General features: G+C 45.2%; 2 protein-coding genes and 1 long non-coding RNA gene across 4 annotated transcripts in view; 2 read left to right on the forward strand and 1 right to left on the reverse strand.

Moving 5' to 3' along the window:
- The window catches only part of LOC135365967 (uncharacterized), a 47656-nt gene that overhangs the window by 22626 nt on the left and 5708 nt on the right, over positions 1-19322 (forward strand). The window contains exons 5-6 of the mRNA XM_064598610.1: positions 9375-9449; positions 14337-14390. Coding sequence (XP_064454680.1) covers positions 9375-9449; positions 14337-14390 — 129 coding nt within the window. The remainder of the gene's footprint in view (positions 1-9374; positions 9450-14336; positions 14391-19322) is intronic.
- LOC135365968 (uncharacterized) overlaps positions 1-19322 on the reverse strand; it is a 49580-nt gene that overhangs the window by 6307 nt on the left and 23951 nt on the right. Inside the window, exons 2-3 of one of the 2 annotated variants that reach the window (XR_010414045.1) lie at positions 14280-14342; positions 9311-9440 (exon numbers count right to left, since the gene is read on the reverse strand). This is a non-coding gene — a long non-coding RNA (uncharacterized LOC135365968). Of the gene's footprint in view, positions 1-9310; positions 9441-9556; positions 9887-14279; positions 14343-19322 lie in introns of those variants that run through there. The other variant, XR_010414046.1, reaches the window with a different exon arrangement.
- On the forward strand, positions 4161-7007 carry LOC135365965 (uncharacterized). The gene is made up of 2 exons (XM_064598609.1): positions 4161-6862; positions 6921-7007. The coding sequence occupies exons 1-2, from the start codon at positions 4333-4335 to the stop codon at positions 6941-6943; spliced, it is 2553 nt and encodes an 850-aa protein (XP_064454679.1). The 5' UTR covers positions 4161-4332; the 3' UTR covers positions 6944-7007.

Consider the following 19322-nt stretch of genomic DNA (forward strand, 5'->3'; position numbering starts at 1 on the left):
CGCGCGCGCGCACACAGCAGCTCAGGAACGCACAAGGAGAGGTGCTTTATTGGAATTTCTACTCCTGGCTCAGACACCAACATTTCTGCTCAAATCTGCCATAACTGCAAGATTAAGCACTGCTTACTTCATCGAGCACCCATCAAAATCTAAAAAAAAACCCACTTTCCGTAATAGAACACTATTCAGCTTTACCAAGTGATTTTCTTCTGCTTTAGCAGTGAAAGAAGAAAAGAGCCATGAAAAATTACACGTACTTTTGCTTGAATAGCTATAAGAGATAAAAAAAAACAAAAAAAAAACGAAGCACAGGCTGTGACAAAGGCACTCATTTCTGCTATCAGATAATTATTGCATAATGTTACATACACAATCGCGTTGTCCCTGTGTAAAGAAAGCACAGGACAAGGGTACACAAATCGAATTGGGAAAATCACTTCTACTCGCGTAGCATAATACGATATACGCTGTTTTTTTTACGGGCGAAAATTGCAATAAGAAGCCACTGCTATGCAAGTGCAACAACCCTTATTTTTAAACCAACATTTCATGCAATACCACATAAATTTATCACTCGAGTCACACGAAAAGGCATACACAATGTACTTACTGGTTAAGTGGGGTCACAGTTGCACACACACAACACAGACACAACGAGCGACAGTGAAAAATAAGAAATTACACGCACTTCTGCTCGAATAGCAAAGTGTCAAGCATGACAAAACACATTTTCTACCAACAGAAAATTATTAAACAGAATAATACAATATTCGCAAAAATTAAGCTTGTGTGGCAAACACACAACCTGAGGAACACACCTATTCACATCTGCTTTCTGAATTTGTTATACAGGCGTGAGCGATTCGCTAAGAATATAAAGCACGCTGCTTGGAGAAAGCATATATCATGTGTAGCTCAGTCTACTCTATTGAAAATGTGATAAATCTTATTTTTCAAACAAAAAAATCACAGTCGGTATAATATACGGCAATATCGGCAATATCACTGAAGTCAAACACATTGAACGTACTTGTCAAGTGGGGTCCCAGCTGCACAAACGCGCACACACACTCACACATTTTTAGTGCCTCACAACGAGCAAAAACACAAGGTCTATTCACAGCCACATATTCATATTATTCCTCACGTCAATAATTATCCAACCATCGTCAAAACGGGGAACAGGCATATGCCAATCTGCTGCTGTTAAGTGATAAAACAGTGTGCCTGCAGGGGGAACGATAACGCAGCGCGCGTCATTGCGTCAAGCGTGTCCTAACTGCGTGAACGGGCCGGGATGCGACTCACGTGGGGGGCACACTGTTTTATCACTTTAGCAGCAGCAGATTGGCATATGCGTGTTCCCCGTTTTGACGATGGTTGGATAATTATTGACGTGAGGAATAATATGAATATGTGGCTGTGAATAGACCTTGTGTTTTTGCTCGTTGTGAGGCACTAAAAATGTGTGAGTGTGTGTGCGCGTTTGTGCAGCTGGGACCCCACTTGACAAGTACGTTCAATGTGTTTGACTTCAGTGATATTGCCGATATTGCCGTATATTATACCGACTGTGATTTTTTTGTTTGAAAAATAAGATTTATCACATTTTCAATAGAGTAGACTGAGCTACACATGATATATGCTTTCTCCAAGCAGCGTGCTTTATATTCTTAGCGAATCGCTCACGCCTGTATAACAAATTCAGAAAGCAGATGTGAATAGGTGTGTTCCTCAGGTTGTGTGTTTGCCACACAAGCTTAATTTTTGCGAATATTGTATTATTCTGTTTAATAATTTTCTGTTGGTAGAAAATGTGTTTTGTCATGCTTGACACTTTGCTATTCGAGCAGAAGTGCGTGTAATTTCTTATTTTTCACTGTCGCTCGTTGTGTCTGTGTTGTGTGTGTGCAACTGTGACCCCACTTAACCAGTAAGTACATTGTGTATGCCTTTTCGTGTGACTCGAGTGATAAATTTATGTGGTATTGCATGAAATGTTGGTTTAAAAATAAGGGTTGTTGCACTTGCATAGCAGTGGCTTCTTATTGCAATTTTCGCCCGTAAAAAAAACAGCGTATATCGTATTATGCTACGCGAGTAGAAGTGATTTTCCCAATTCGATTTGTGTACCCTTGTCCTGTGCTTTCTTTACACAGGGACAACGCGATTGTGTATGTAGCATTATGCAATAATTATCTGATAGCAGAAATGAGTGCCATTGTCACAGCCTGTGCTTCGTTTTTTTTTTGTTTTTTTTTATCTCTTATAGCTATTCAAGCAAAAGTACGTGTAATTTTTCATGGCTCTTTTCTTCTTTCACTGCTAAAGCAGAAGAAAATCACTTGGTAACGCTGAATAGTGTTCTATTACGGAAAGTGGGTTTTTTTTTAGATTTTGATGGGTGCTCGATGAAGTAAGCAGTGCTTAATCTTGCAGTTATGGCAGATTTGAGCAGAAATGTTGGTGTCTGAGCCAGGAGTAGAAATTCCAATAAAGCACCTCTCCTTGTGCGTTCCTGAGCTGCTGTGTGCGCGCGCGCGCGCGTGTGCTTTTTTCCTGGTTTGTGACGTCATTGTGGCATGTCTGGACTTGTTTAGCAGTGTTGCAGTTCTTCCCGCTGCTAGTATCTTGTTGGTGTCATGTTGTGCTAGCCGCGTGGTGATGTGTGGTGACCTGAGGTCTTAAGCCTTTTCCCTCATATCGCTTAAGTGAATTTGTGTACCCTTGTCCTGTGCTTTCTTCACGCAGGGACAATGCAAATGAGTATTTAGCATTATGCAATAATTATCTGATAGCAGTTGATGGTAGTTTGTTTAGCATGTGTTTAATTTTTGAAGTCATAGCTATTTTACTATTTGAGCAGAAATGCTGGTATCTGAGGGTTTAACACTGAGGGTAGAAATTCCTGTCTGAGATGAATCAGCATTTCACCGCAATTTGTTTCTTTTAAGTAATATTATTGAAATTCCACAGCCAAAATGGGATGGTTGTGTGCCTGATCATGAAATCAATTTGCATATCGGAATGCCATGTGATGAGAGCGAACTTTGCGCTCAGGTGCGGCAATGGTGTAGGCGGACGGAGCGTTACGTGAAGCCAAGGGCAAGCTGCGACCTTGAACATGCAGAGCAAGTTATTTTTAGGCTATGACGACTCCTCGCACCCGTGCATGTTGGGGCATGCAGCGAGGTCGCCGCTATATAAGTGGGGAGGATGTGTAAAGAGGCAGCAGTCTTCGCATCGCTTCAGGAGTGTGCGGAGCTCGCTTCAAAAGTAAGTATTTTTCATCCACGCTCTGTGGTGCACGATTTCTTAGTGTTTCTTCTTTTTTTTTCAGTGCCTAGATGCGTGTTCTGCTTTTTTGATCCTCATGATATCGGTGATGATGAGCCACTGGAAAAGAATTCACCATCTCCTCCAGACATTTCACCTGCCACATTGCATGCTCACGTCGAGCGATCACATCCCTATGTGGACATTTCCTTCCTGCCTTTCTTTCAAACTGATAGCGCATTTCGAGGTATCGTCAAAGCGTTTGTGCTATTGGCATCTGTTCATGATCAGGGAGTAGAGGACTTGCGACAATATTTAATGAACCACCTCCACAATATAATTGCTATTTTGCGAGCGCAAAGGATACCCTTTAGGTTTTGCATTTGTTCTGACGTTCTAATGATGAAAGAAAATCGAGAGGATGTAACTGCACACATAGCTCATTTCATGGCGCTTGCTCGCGAAGTCCACAGCGACGGAGCTATCGCAAATACTTTGATGGATGTGATTCAGGAGTCCACCGGGCGCATTGAAAATTACCAGCGCGAGGGTAGTGGGTTTGTATCCACTGACGTCCAAAAAGTTCAAATGTGTATTTCCTCTGTGAAAACTAAAAAATTCGGGTGCAATGGGGTACTTCCCACTAATTTGGCTAGTCACAGGAATGTCCTAACAAATGTCCCTTTACCAGAGCGTAAGGAGGGCGAGTGCTTTAAATACAATACGCTCGCCCTCTTGCACCCACAGGAAAGGAACCGATGGAAAAAATATGAAAATTATGCAACAGAGTACTGGTGGCCTAGTCACTTCCCTGTTTCATTCGCTGATCTGGACGAGTTTGAAGAGAAAAATAGGATATCTGTGTACGTGTACGTGTACGTCGATCAGGGAGTGCACGTGTCGCGACCCCCAAAACTGGAAAGCGAAAAGAAAATTCACTTATTGGAGGTTGATGAGCATTTTTTCGGAATTAAGTCCCTCGAGCGTTTGTTGACGAGAAAGAACACGCGTTTCGTATGCGAACGTTGCACTCGCTCTTTTAATGAGGAAAAGAGCATGGCGAAACATCGACGCCTTTGCGCGGACGTGAACGAAATCCTATTAGAATTTTGTGAACCCGGAGAAAACTTTGTAGAATTTACTAAAATGCAGTACATGCAACAGTACAACTACGTTGTCGCGCTGGACACGGAGAGCGTACTTGCGCCCAGTAGTGATGGCATGCAGCGTCACATCACCTCTAGCTTTTGTGCCGTGCTCGTGCGTACCCACGACTCAAGGGTGTTGCGCATCAGGACGCACCATGGGGAAGATGCGGCAAAGCAGTGTGTGAAGGCGCTCATGGAAATGCGAGATGAGATGATCGCCCTGAACGCTTGCTCCGCCGCAATGGTGCTAAATGATGAGCAATGTGCTGAGCACAGAGCTGCTACCCACTGTGCGTACTGTAAACAGGAGTTTACCGAAGATCTACCCCGTGTCCGGCATCATGATCATTCGAAGCATTGTAGTGCGGGCGAGACAAATTATATCGCAACTTTGTGTAACCCCTGTAACGTCGCTTGCACGACGAGGGAAAAATTGCCGATCATGGTACACAATTTGTCCTACGATTTGGCCGGGCTGCTGCGTGAATTTCACATTCTCGGGTGGAAGCGACCTCCCTTCATTGTAGCCAGCTCCATGGAAAAAATTCGTTCGTTTGAAATTGGCACCTTCCTCTTCAGAGATACCATGCAGTACCTGAATTTGTCGCTGGGGGAGCTTGTGGAAACTGTCAAATGCATGGGGGGCGCAGAGGCGTTCCAATGCCTTAAGCAGGCATTTGGAGATGACTACGAAATTTTGCTTCGTAAAGGTGTATTCCCGTACAGCCATATTCGTTCTTTCGCAGTGTACGATGAATTGACCTTGCCAGAAAAATCCGCCTTTCGAAACGATCTAACTGGGGAAGATATAAGTGACGAAGACTACCAGTACGCTCTGCATGTATTTGAACATTTTGGGTGCTCGAGTTTAGGGGATTATAATGCATTGTACCTGAAAACGGATGCCCTATTACATGCTGACGTGATGCAGCACTTCCGACGTTTGTGCTACAGCGCACGTGGATTGGAATTGCTTCATTGTGTTTCTCTAGCATCCTATTCGTGGCAATGCGCTCTAAATTACACGCAGGCAAAATTGGAGTTAATCATCGACGAGGACATGTACAGAACCATCAAATCGGGCGTTAGAGGTGGGCTCTGTCAGGCGAGCAGACGTCATTTACGTGCCAATAACCCTCTGTGTAGTGGCTATGATCCCGATAAAGAGGAGGTGTACATATCATACATAGATTGCAACAATCTTTACGGATTCAGTATGATAAAGCACCTCCCAATTGGTGATTTCGAATGGGTCAAGGATTTTAGCTCCGTGGATTTTATGCGTCACCCCACTGATTCAGACGTTGGCTACGTGTATGTATGTGACTTGGAGTATCCAAAATCTATCCACGCACTGACATGGTACTTTCCCCTGGCTCCTGAGAAGATGGTCGTCCCGAAGGATTGGCTCTCGCCATTCCAGCGAGGGCTTCTCGAAGAATTAATGTATCAGCCAGCTAACAGCAAAAAGCTGCTGCTCACGTGCAAGGACAAGGTCGAGTACGTCGTTCATTACGCGCTGCTCGCACTCTATTGTAGATTGGGTATGAGAGTGACAAAAATTCACAGAATTCTAAAATTTCACCAGGCACCATTCCTGCGTCCCTACATCGAGGACAATGTTGCCAGACGCGTTGCCTCGAGCACGACGTTCGAAAAAAATTTCTATAAACTCTCAAATAATGCGGTATTCGGAAGAACGCTTTTAAATAAATTTAACATGCGGGACATTCGAGTAGCCTTCCATGAGGAGACGGCGAGTCGCCTCGGGAGTTGGGCGGAATGCGTGAGGATGGAAATTTTGTCCCCGGATTGTGTCATGTACGAAATGCGCAAAAGAAAAGTGCGATGCGATTTCCCGCTCCAGATTGGGTTTACGATTTTGGAACTGAGTAAATTAACCATGTACTCATTCTACTACGAAACCTTGCTGAGTAAGCTCACTTGTCCACTGATTGCCTGTTACTTTGACACGGATTCTCTGATCCTCGGCCTATTCTGCAAGGACTACGAAGATCAGTTACGAGCGATCGCCGACGACCACTTAGATTTGTCTTCCTTCGACCGGGATCATCCACTGTACAGTGAAAAGAATCATGGGAGACTTGGGGCTTTCAAAAGCGAAACTGGTAGTGTACCTATCGAAGAAGTAATATGCTTGAAAGCTAAAATGTATTCCATCAAATTAGCTGGAGGAAAGCAAATTGCAAGAGCTAAAGGGGTCAAAAAGAATATTGTACGCAAGCACCTCCTCCATGAGACATACTACAATACCTTGTTCAATCACACGAGCGTATCGAACGAACAAGTATCAATCGTTGGAAAGAAACAGTGCATGTACACCATCAGAAACGTCAAAAGAAGTCTGATGGCATACGACGACAAGAGATACCTCTGCAATGACATCGAATCCTACCCTTACGGAAGCTGTGAATATGGTAAGTTTAAATGGATGATGTAAATAGTGAAGCTCATAATGTTCTTTTTTCGCTCCAGGAGATGTGCAGGAAGAGAACTGATACTTCCGTGACATGCTGTTCTCGCGTGCGGTCTGGGACTGAGCCGTGGATGGAGAAGGACGAACGCTTGGATGATCCACACGGTACTTATGTGAAAAACGCCATGGATGTGGGGTGGAAATGTCCAGTGTGCTGGAAGTGCCCCAGAGAGAACTACAATCTCTCTGAGAATGCCATGATGTGTCTAATAAATGTTGAAAACTATTTCCCGTGTTTTTCTATGTCCTTACTGTTCCGAAGCGTTGTCCTGGATTAACTAGAAAGCGTCCCAAGCCAATATGCAATTTGGGGGGGGGGCTTCTGAGCTGGCCCAGAAATGAATGGAATTGACCCACGAGCGGCTGTCTATGTTGCGGTTGAAATTATGAAGCAATATGCAGTTGAAAGCGTGTGACCGAGTAAGTAGAGAGTGGAAATGACAAATGAGTCTATCGAGCATGTATGAGAGGCAGCCAATAGGTCAATCACTAGCCAATCACTAGGTTTTAGAAATGAATGGAAGTGACCACCCCCCGGACCTATGGACAGGTGAGCGATTTGGAAGCCTATGACTTAGAATTGAATAGAATAGATCATTTTGGTGTCTACGAGCGAGTGAGCAGATGTTGTGGCAATGAAGGGTAGCCAATCACATAGAAATTAGATGGATCACCATGAAGGGGGTGGAGCCTGGATCGGTCAATCAGCGTGAAGGAATGGAGCTGTGACCAACCAACCAGAGGACTTAGAAGTGGCTTGACCTAAATTTGAATTGGGTGGTGGATTAGAAATTCCTAGAACTGGATTAGAAAAAAGAGCAATTTGGAAGCCTATGAACTGACTTAGAATTGAATAGAATAGATAATTTTGGTGTTTATGAGCGAGTGAGCAAATGTGGCAATGAAGGGCAGCCACTGACATAGGAATTAGATGGATCACCATGAAGAGGTCGAGCCTGGATTAGACCTGGCTTGACCGGGATTAGAAATGGCTGGTGGATTAGAAATTCCTACAACTGGATTAGAAAAAAGTGGTTGTTGTGGGGCGCGAATCTATACTACTCACGAATACTGTACACATACAACCGTCAAAGTTTCATTCGGAATAACCAAGTCGTTCTCCAGGAATTGTTCGAAACGTGCCGTAATAGGAGACGACGAAACCTGCACTCCTCTTATACATACGCCACACATGATATCGGCCAGCGGGTAGGTCATCGTTGTCATGGTAATTGTAAATTGCAGAAGCACCTTGGGTTGAATCGTCCCCTTTGCTCTTGAAATAGGGATACTCAGGCACATATCTCCGCAGAGCAGAGAATGTAGCCCGAGTATTGCCTGGAAGCGCTATGGCCTGGAAGCACATGGTCTTCATTAATCAGATACGTGGATACGTGCATAATCGAATACGTGGAAGCTAAGCCAGTTGTTTTCTTTCCGCGAGTATTTAAAGCGGTTCTTAAATAAACACACATTCCTTCTCCATGTACGTCGTCAGCAACATTTCATTTCGAGACATGATCAGTGTACAAAAGGTAGTGTAATGGAAGCGCGCGCACTATATTTTGGCCGGCCGATGGCCGGCAACTTCTGATTTGTCATTGTGGGTCGGGTTGTCCTGCAACTTTTAACTTGTCTCTGAGGATCAACATAGTTGTTCTAAACCACCATGTTTGGCACTTCTTAGAACGTGCGTTTTTCCCATGAGAACTGAAATAAAATGTACGAGTGTTGCCGCGGTCCCTAGTAACTTCTGAGAGTCGTCTGCTCACGCCGATGCACTAGCGCGCGCAAAAGTAGACGATTTCCGTATCCTATAACGAACATTCCCGCAGGGCGACGTAGCGGTTCCTATTGTTGCGAACACAGATCGCGGCATGCTCTGCAGTCGTTGTCAATTTAAATCGGTTATTTAATGACTGTGACGTATTTTGTCGGCTAAATTCGCAGTATAACATTTTCAACAAATCGGCAATCGAATGATGCGCTTTATGAGAGGAGCAGGGGGGTACGATACCGTCACTTTAAGGTTGGGCTTTTATGCGTTGAGTACATCGCCATTTGTTAAAACAGGAAAAAAGTGATCTTTATCTTTTTGAAAACTCCTTCTATAGTTACGGTGGGCACCGTGTATGCTGGACGTTCAATACGCATAAGAATGGATGCACACTAGACGTCTCAAATCAGGGTACAGTGTACGTTCCTTAGATGTCCACTAACATACTTGCTATACGCACGATAGATATCGATGAGCTGTTGGTTTTGAACGTGGTTTTCTAGTACGTCCTATAGATTTTGTGGTTTACTGGGTAATGTATCCAACTGGAACAGTTTAATTAGTTTTAATTCTTCCATACGGTCATTAAATACTCATAAACACCCAACTCACCATGATTAAAGTCAGACTAAGCCACTGCTTTCTGCTAAGTCACTGCTTTGTGTTGCTGTTTCAGAATAGCGCAGCCTTCAAGGACATCATATTCCACTGCATGAAACTTTCTTTGGAAGCCATGGAGATGCTGAATCCAGTAAAGTTCACTTACTTTCATTGCAGAAAACGAAGTATTCAAATTACGACAGTATTAAATTGATTATTTATATTCAAGACTGTAATTCAAAGCAAAGCTCAAGAGACTACGTATGTGGTCGCTGTATTTCTGAGTGATAAGATTGTTTTAGCAAAAATTAAATTCAGTGCAATGTGTCACACACGTAAATGAGAAGACAACTGAAATGAGTCCGCGGCTATGTCGTTGTAGTTTTGTTTTCCACATTTACTGCACCTTCCTCGGGAAATTCCACGTTCACGCGGTTGTCGCCATATTCTTGAATTAGCATTCAGGAAGGCGCTCCATTCGTTCTCCTCTTCCTGACGTCATACCAGTATGTGATATGTACACGTGCTGCTTGAGCACATGAACCATGGTTTGAGTTCACCGTTGAGCAGCCGTAGCAAGTTCAGCTTCTGCGGTTGCACAACAAAGTACACTCTTAATAAACAACACAAAGCGAAAGCTGATATCGCAAATAACTGAACGAGCGAGTTCACCAACTTCACCTGCTTTGGTCATCACAACTAGTGATATTTTGCAGCGGCCAGTTGCATTCCTACACTGGCAATGTGCAACTGTAACTATAGTTCCGGTTTGCGATAGAGTAACCGCCTGCTACTCAGGTGCTGAAATATTTTCCACGCGTCAGTCCCCCGGTGTCGTTCTGTCGATGTTTCGGATACCGTGCTTTATTTTGCCCCCTAGAAACTCCACGCAGCCAGGATGGTCCTAGACCAACTCCTGCCGTGCTGCCTGGGCCCATGGGAAACGTTCTGTTTATAGTGCGATATTACTATGCTTAGGCTGCACATGATCAGCTTTTAGGAGTAAAGCCAGGTTCACACGATTGCACCTCCCGACCCTCAGCGCCCTGGCGTGACGGACGCATGACCTTCTCATTCGCGTCCGCACCTTGGCGACGCTGCCTTGCGAGAAACGACTTACGACCGCCCATGCGGAGTGAACCAAAGGAGATGGATCCCAAACTCATGAGACTTTTTTTAAGCGAAACATCGCGCGAATGTTGTGGTCTTGCACGCAAGACGAACCTCCCGACGACCACCCGAACATCATGAGACGCGTATGGACAGAGTGATGCGCGCCAATGTTGCGATATTCCTGCGACCATAAATGTCAGGCGTAATCTGTCGATATTGTAACTTCCTACGGTTTCTGCATTCGTTCATTCCAGATATCTTCCTTTTTTTCCCCTTTGTTCTAATAAATATATTCCCCAATCCAGACATCATTGATATACAGAAGCAAATTTAGTGTGGTAGAGAGTATCTCAAAAATTTGTGTGAGCTGCTCATAGGCAAATTTTGCTGCCACACGGCGGCCATTGTTCTATCCAATCCTAGCTAAACGCCCGAATACCTGCAGTCGACAGATCCCGGCGTGCGTCCTCCACGTGCGTTGGAAAACTGGTTTTGCCGAGGTCACGCTAACGCCGAGCGCACGCAGGCCTGAAAATCGTTTGGGAAACGCTCCATGTGTTATGGCCGTAAGTGCGCACTACTGCCGGCACGCGGCACTATTGCCGGGGCAACGATTGATATTCCTTGCATCACTCCGTCCAAAAATTGAACTTTGCTAATTAATGGGGGGAACAAACGCTAGGAACACAATGTTTACCCAAGCAGCACAATGTACTGAAAGTCGAATGCAATATGGGTGGACGGGCAGGTAGAAGGCCTTGAACAGACCCGTGAAACTAAAGAACATTGATAAGACACATACCTTCCACCCCCATTGCACTCGACTTTCAGTACATTGTGCTGTGCTTCGGTGATTTCACACCAGCATTTTTGTTTCCTCCTCAGTCATTCCACCTAAAACCTGCCAGCGGTGTACCTCCCAACCCTCTTACGTTTCCCTGACAAAAATTATGTGCATATCCTTAGGGGGTATGTATATTGTAGAAGCTGTTTGACATGAACACATCTGTGGTTTGGTAGCCAGATCAAAATTTATGATGCAACAAACATATGCCGCATTTCATGACGTGGTAACGCGGTGAGTAACAAAACGACGGCAATCAACTTCCTCAATCCAGACAGCTTACATGTGTTTTGTTACAGCCTTTTAGATTATAGCGAACAAGGTCATTGCGGCGGCTGACGTCATCTGTGGGTGAGTCGGGCGAGTGCGAAGCGACGGGAATACAGGGGAACGCGTACCTTGACTGCAGTCTATTGCGCGAACGCGTCAAGCTGGGACACCACTCGAGGTGCCGTTAGAATGCGCACGAGAGGTTCTACATTAAGCGATATCGGCTTCAGCGACAGTAACAGGAATTTCATCAATTCGCAAAGTTTTGCAACAGGATGGTCTCATATAAAACTAAATATGATCAGAATCGAAGGAAATGGCAATCAGAAGAAAGGGCGGCTCGAGAGGAACCCAAAAGGCAAAAAATTCCAGTACCGAGCGATGGAGAGTGCCATTGGAGAAGAAGATTAGCGGCAGAGGAAAATTTGATGCCCCTGCGCACTGCGAGGCGTTATTCGCTAATAATCAATTAACAACAACAACTGTATTTGAAGACGATGACTTGAGAGTTTCATCGCAACAGGCGGTGCTCTACACAATTGCTACCTGGTGGTGATACGGGGAATGAAATAATGAGCCCCTTCACTATAAGAATCAAAGTCCGATTGTGTCCAGAAAGCTCAAAAGAGCTTAGAACGGAGAGCCCTGGTGGGTTAGACTAAGCGAGGGACCAAGTAATATGGTATGGAGAAGGGGTGAGAGTCCATCTGGCTAAGTGACCTAGAGAGTGCGATTCGGGGAGGTTGGTTGTGTGGGCAATGAAGAAGAACGCGCTCGAGATCTGCTAGAGCACCGCAATGACAGCATCCGGGAAAGTAAAAGTTTTCTTTATCGGTAACTCCTAACCTGTAAAAGCCGCACCGAGCCGCATTCGATGAATTAATGCAGCATCTTGGCAAGAGGTGCTTCCTGGCATGCGGAACGCAATGGATCAACTGTGCTCAGAATAGAGGGGGAGAACGTCGGTTGTCCATTGGCGGGAAGCTAGGGGTGTCACGAGGCGTCGCAGACGGTCTCCCCTCAGCAGCGCAATATTGGTCCGCTTCCGATGCGAGAGAGCAGTTTCTGCGGCGCTGTTGGCCTGCTCATTCCCTATGACACCACAATGGACTGGAACCCACTGAAGAACCAGCCTGTGGCCTGCATCGTAACAGGGTGGTAAGCCATTAACATATCCGTGACTAGGGGTGTGGATGAACCTCGTATGCCGGAATTTTCAATAGTTCGCAGTGAAGATCTTGAGTCAGTATAAAGACAGCGCGGGGTAAGATCAAAGATGCGCTGCAGAAACAAAAGGACGGCATAGAGTTCCGCAGCTGTTGATGAGGCTGGATGCGAAAGGCGTCGTCCTTCCACTACGCCTTTGATGGAATACCGAGGCGGACATGCCGTTTATGGTTGCGCCATCTTTCTGCACTGCTGCAGACGTAGAAAACGTTTTTTTCTACCAGATCATAAAAATGGGCTCGAAGGGCTTGAGGGCGAACCTGATCGGGGGCTTGTTTCCAGAAGGTTCGGAAAGCTTACGAAAGGCGGTGGTACTGGCAGGGACCAGAGGGCTTCCGGCAGTGTTACGTTCTTACCCACGAAGCCAATGAGACTATCCTGTCTCAGGCCTGTGAGACTGCCCCCGTGTCCTCGGGCTGCTCGATAGAAGTCGCTTTCAGGGCGGCATCGAATTCGAATCAAAAGAGCTGGTGACGGGAAATGTGAGTACGCAAACGGAAGAGATGACGAACCGTTTCACGTTCATGTAGAACTTCAACCGGGAGTTCACCGGCCTCAACCAGGACTTGCCGTGTTTCAGCAATTCTTGGAACTCCAATAATCAATTAATAATGAATAAAGTCAATAAAGACTTGTATTTGTTTCACTAAAATCCTGCAAAGGAGCAAAGGGACCGGATGTCGTGATGTTTTCATCTAAACACTGCTGCTAGGGCACGACTGAGCCCACCCCAGTCTGTTTTTTTTTTACTTCTTGATGACCTGAGCTGTCGAATGGGCTGCAGCTGAGTACGGTGACCTTTTTTTGGTAAGAAAACACACGCTTGTAGATTTTCAAAATGGAAAAGGAGAGTGTTCCTTTACACAGCACGGTGTCACAAAGGTATCCCTTGATACTTCCTAGACGGCCTAAACTAAGGAATACGCCACAGGAGGGTATGGTGACGATTTTTTCCCCTTGAAGAAAAAATACACCTGTAGATTTTCAGTGTAACGATTTCTTTCATTTTGCAGACGGCCTCTCGTATGTGAAAGCACTATCTCAAATGTGTCATATTTTACGAGAGGTCGATATTCTCGATCTGCAAGAATGCTCACTTGCCAAAAATTGATCGTAAATAACGTGGCTCAAAACGCGCTCCATCCATGAGCCCTCAACACGTCACCATATCTTTTTCTTGTTCCACTGTGCCTAACCGCAAGCTCGATCGACCCCTTCCTTCTAACACCAGGCAAAGAAGATGCACCCGTATGTGCTAAAAGGAAGCGCGGAACGGATTTTTTTTTTGTGCGTGCTTGGGAAAATTTTTGGGCAAATGTTCAGGAAAGCAAAATCTCAAGAAAAAAGCAAATATCTTACACACACGCTTAAAAGAAGGCATACAACTTTTTCTACCCGAACGTAAGAGGGCCGCGCCACGCTGCTGGCTGGTTTCAACTGGAATCGCTCTGCTGCGCTTCGTCTTGAAGGATCATTTATCCAAGATGATTCAAGCTACACTGTTATAGCATAACGTCAATACTGTACCTGGACAGCGTTTGGTAGCTTTCGTCATCATCAATGTTTGCAACATCTTCGTTTCAGGGCATCCTGGAAGAATACAACATCAATATAACTACGTTCATGGGAGTTGGAAGGGTACGTCACCCCTACACATGTATAGACGTTCCTTACTTCTAGCTTTAACAGACTTTTTGTAAGGCAGCAATGAGCATAGATGTCGTTCTTGCAGTTGAGTTGTGTGAAAGGTGCGCAGTTGTGAAAAGTGTGCAGCAACTACATAGCTAACTACCTAAAATTCATGAACTAACTTTTTTATTTCTGGCAAAAACGAGATAGAAGGTTCAACGACTATGCAGTAGTAAGCACTGACCACAAGTATCAAGAAACAAACATAGCTCTCTGGACGCCAAAAATTAACAACTAGAGCTAGTTTTGGACCCCACAGTAATTTGGATCATGCTGTGAGCCATCACACGAATTCGGGAGCATCTAACACAGTAACACAGTCCAGAGAGCTCTGCATATTTCCTGATAATGGTGGTCATTAAAAATGAAAAAGAGATAGAAATAGAGTGGAGAGAAGGAGATTAGTTGAAGATCAACAACGCCATCTTGAAGAAAGCGGGAACAGCTGCTGACCATGGCTGGGTCGATGGTTACAGAGGCAGGTGACTACCTAGTTGCAAAGCATCACACCAGGTAGCACCAGTTGATACAGAAAAATGCAAACTGCTGTTAAAGCAAGCATGGAACATGCTAACAAGGGACATCGTCAAGAACTCAACAGTCATCAACAGCTCAACATCAACAACGGTCACAAGAAGCATAGAACAATGCGTTCGTTCCGTCTGACAGCCGGGCACAGTACTGAATCGTAATTCTTTTTTGTCATCTATAAAGTTGTGCATCGGGCCTCCTAGCAGTTACCCTTTGACTTAATTTCATAGCAAAAATATTAAGAATCATGCCAACGCTGGTCTCGTTCTCGAGGCAAATGCAGCTTTCATGGAAGACAGGAAATGGCAGGCATGCATGAACAGGAACAACAACCAATGCCCGATATGCACAGCAACATCACTGCTAATTGCAAACAATAGGGACAAAGTAATCACGTCCATTCCATACGAGAGGCAGGCGGAGAACTGAATCGCGATGCTTTTTTTTCTCCTCTAAAAGCGAGACATCCATCTCCCTTTGGGTTATTTTCTGAAGTAATTTAATATCGAAATTATTAAAAATCGTTCTAACCATACCCAAGCAGATCAAGGGTGTGGCAGCAATAGCGCCCTCGTTAACACAAGAAGGATAAACAAGAATCTTTGTTGTCTAAAAAAATATACAGCTACATGCATCGACAAAGGAAACCATGCATCATAACACACAACAAGTCAGGGCACAACAGGACATTGCTTAACGAGCACTGTTACACGAGGAAACATAGCACGACCTCTGAACACAGTAGAAAAGACACTCATCCAAAGCACTCCTTCATTGTAAATCCACTCAACGCAAAATCCACCATGATCAATGCACACCACCACCCACCAGTGACGGGCCACATGTCCTCGCCCCATGAAAGGCAAACTGAATCCCAATCAGGATACACTTTTTCATTAATAGCCAACGCAACTGCTATGAATAGAATCAATGCATGCCATCCACCAGTAACACGTCCGTACCGCGAGAGGCTAAGGGAGAAGTGTCCAAATGTCCAAGAGCCAGGCACAAAAGTAAGTAATGATGTTTCTTTTTCTCCTGAATTAAAGCCACATATCTATCCCCTCGCGGTAGCTTTAATCGCGAAATTATTAAGAATCGTGCCACGCTACTCCCATCAATATCAAGAGTGTGGCACCACTATCATCGTTCTCAAGGCACTGCTTCAACAAGTATCTTCTTTGCCGAAAAGGAAAAGCTCCAAATTACATTTGTCAACAAAGGGAATGCATGCATCATAAGACTGCAAATGTCTGGGCATGTCAGCGTACGGCTCAACGAGCACTGTCACCCATGGGAAAATGGTGTGACCAATAGACAGGAAAGCAAACACAGAGAAACGCTTGAACAAAATAGAAAACAGACTCTCCAGCACCAAACTATTTCTAAGCACACACACGCTCCACTTAGTCAAAAACAGTTCTCATCGTAAATTCGTCCAGGAAAATTCACACCATCGACCAGTGAGAACCACACTCCTCATTTTCTGAGACTATACTTTTTCTCCACTAATGGTCAATGCAATGCTACGGACACCTGCAACAATGGGGCCACTGTGTGACGTTATGACATCCTATCAGAACACGAGCAGAGCTGGGCTAGACGGCGATTTACGTCCTCCTATTATTTATTGAATCACAAGATTATTTGCTTTGTCCTACTTTTATTGATATTCACTCTTACATTAAAATTCAACAATGACCACAAAGAGTCACTTATTATGAAAACTGCTACCACTGCTCTCCGACATAATGAGACATGGAACACTCAATATAGTCAGTAGGCTTATGTAGTGCACGATGTGCAGCTGCTTCCATGCTCATATTCTCATTGTTAGAGGCTACACTTGCGACGACATCAAGCAAGGGCGTGAGCGTCTTCGGGGCGCAGTTCCTTTCGCGCACAACCGAGGATAAAACAGGATGTCTCTGTAAAAAAATTCCAGGAATACGTTGTCTACATCACTTGTTCTCATTGCCGCTTGCCAGCCAAGTTTGTAGAGAAGCGAACATTTTTTTTATTCAACATTGATCGGAAATTAATGCTAGCGTTATTCCATTCTGAAGAGCACAACAAGAATTCTGTAAAAACAATCAATAGCCAGCAGAAACTAAGAACAGAGTCAATATCAGGTCCAACCGGTTTAGACAAACATTTTCTCAGTAAGCGAGAAATATTATAACATTATATTATATTATAACATCATATTATAACGAGGCCTAACGGTAGAACATGGACGGGAACGCAAGTTCTCGTGGGGCTCACTCGACTGAAACCACCGACCGCAGCAGTGATGTCAGTGTGAGAGAACTCCTGAACGTTATCATGGAAAAAGACCGTCTGTTGAAGGGCTTACTCGAGCGATTGACTTCAACGCCGACGACGCAAGCGCAAACAACAGAGGCGTCCGCCATTTCAACCTTTCAAGTAATGCCCGACCTGAGTAAGAATTTGCCAAGTTTCGACGGCTCGGAGGATGCAGCGTCAGCAAAGGAGCGGATCAAAAACGTGCGGAGAACTGCCACTTTGCACCGGTGGCCAGCGTCTTTTGTTCTTGAAACTGCGAATCTCGTCTTACCGGAGCTGCGAAGGACTGACTGCGCTCGCGTGGCGCTGAAATTTCCTCGTGGGAAAACTTTCATGGGAAGTTTCGCCGGACCTTTGTCAGTCAAACACGTGCAGCGGAACGTTGGAGAAAAATGCGGGAACGCGTTCAGCAGCGCAGCGAAAGCACCGTGGCTTATTTTCATGCCAGGGTACGCCTCTGCAAGGAAGCTCATTTGATTTTTCTGATACTCGAGAGCAAGTTATCACCGGACTACGTTCGAGGCAGCTCAGTACGATGCTCTTGGAAAGACGCACGACGACGATGATGATCTCCTCCACGACATACAAGAATTCGGGAGAATCGAACGGGAGAGGCGATAGTTCTTTGGTGCGCCACGGGAACATAGAGCAACGGTCGACGCGGCGCAAGCTCAGGACGCAAACGGGGTACTTCCGAGAAAATTGCCTGTTGAGAAAAGTATGAAAGATAGGCGGCCACCGCTGTTGAATGAGAGGGGAGAACCGAAATGCTACAACTGCAGTCATTGCATGAGACTGCCCACATCCAAAACGACTCTTAAAATGCTTGCGATGTAACGGTACGGATCACACTCAGCGTCACTGCAGGGAACCAGCGCAACGAAGCAAACACAGTGAGTGAACCTCCGCGAGAAGCCAAGAACACTGTTATTTTAAAGTTGGTCATGCTCAACAACCATTTCAACCTCATCGGTCTTATTGACACCAGCAGTTCTGGCTGCCTTCTCTGGCGGGCCTCGGCAGCAGCACGTTGCGGCTTAGACACTATACCTGAAGCAACGGATCTGTATGGTTTTGGCAACAACGCTGTTCCTGTCACTAGGAGTATTGGAAGATGCCAGGCTGACCTAAAGATTGACGATACTGTAGGTGCTGTAGGTGTATGCTGACGATGCTGACGAACGCTGCATTCCCATCCTTGTGGTGCCGGACGAAGCTCAAGCTGTGGATATGTTGGTCGGAAGAACGTTTAATGAGCTGCCTTATCTGACATACGCAAAAGTATGAGGCTGTCTCTGTTTCCAGCAACATACCCACATACAGATTGCCCACTTAGAGCCTTTTGAGAATCAGGAGTGACTTTGTATGAGAGCAAGGGAGCAATCTGATCTTCAGAAGGATACCATCAACTGGATCACCTTAACTGCAGAAAACAAGATCACAAGTCCCGTTCTTTACCGACATTGTGGACAAGACGTGCCCGTCGAAATGACGCTTGGCAAAGTCACTGTGCCGATGTTTCCAGTAGGCAATGCTGATACGGTCATCCAAAAAGGTACAGTCACTGGGAAGAGCGAGCCCGTAGAAGTTCTGCAGGTTGCTGCGAACAACTCCTGAAATTCATGTGGAACAACATAGTGATGAGAGGGAGGAGGATGTTCCCAAGGAGAAGTGCCAGCCGACCGGGTACTCTGAGCTCAAGGTTGGTTCTACTCTGACGGAGAAGCAGATGGCGGAACTGGTTGTTCTTTTGAACGAATTCAGAGAGTGTTTTGCAATGACATCAGCTGAATTGGGCTGCACATCGATTGTTGAAATGGAGATCGTCGAGCTACCAGGCAGTGCACCCGTTGCCATATCGCACCGTATCGAACGAATGCCGCAGGTCGCGAAACAATATGGAGGATTGTCAAGGAGTGGAAGGACCTTGGTTTGGTTACTGAGACCACCTCGGATTACGCTAGCCCTGTGTTAGTGGTAGACAGGAAGAATGGCGAGAAAAGAATAGTGGTTGATTACCGAAGACTGAATGCACAAACTGTA

Source organism: Ornithodoros turicata, chromosome 8 (genome assembly GCF_037126465.1).
Source record: "Ornithodoros turicata isolate Travis chromosome 8, ASM3712646v1, whole genome shotgun sequence".
NCBI lineage: Eukaryota > Metazoa > Arthropoda > Arachnida > Ixodida > Argasidae > Ornithodoros > Ornithodoros turicata.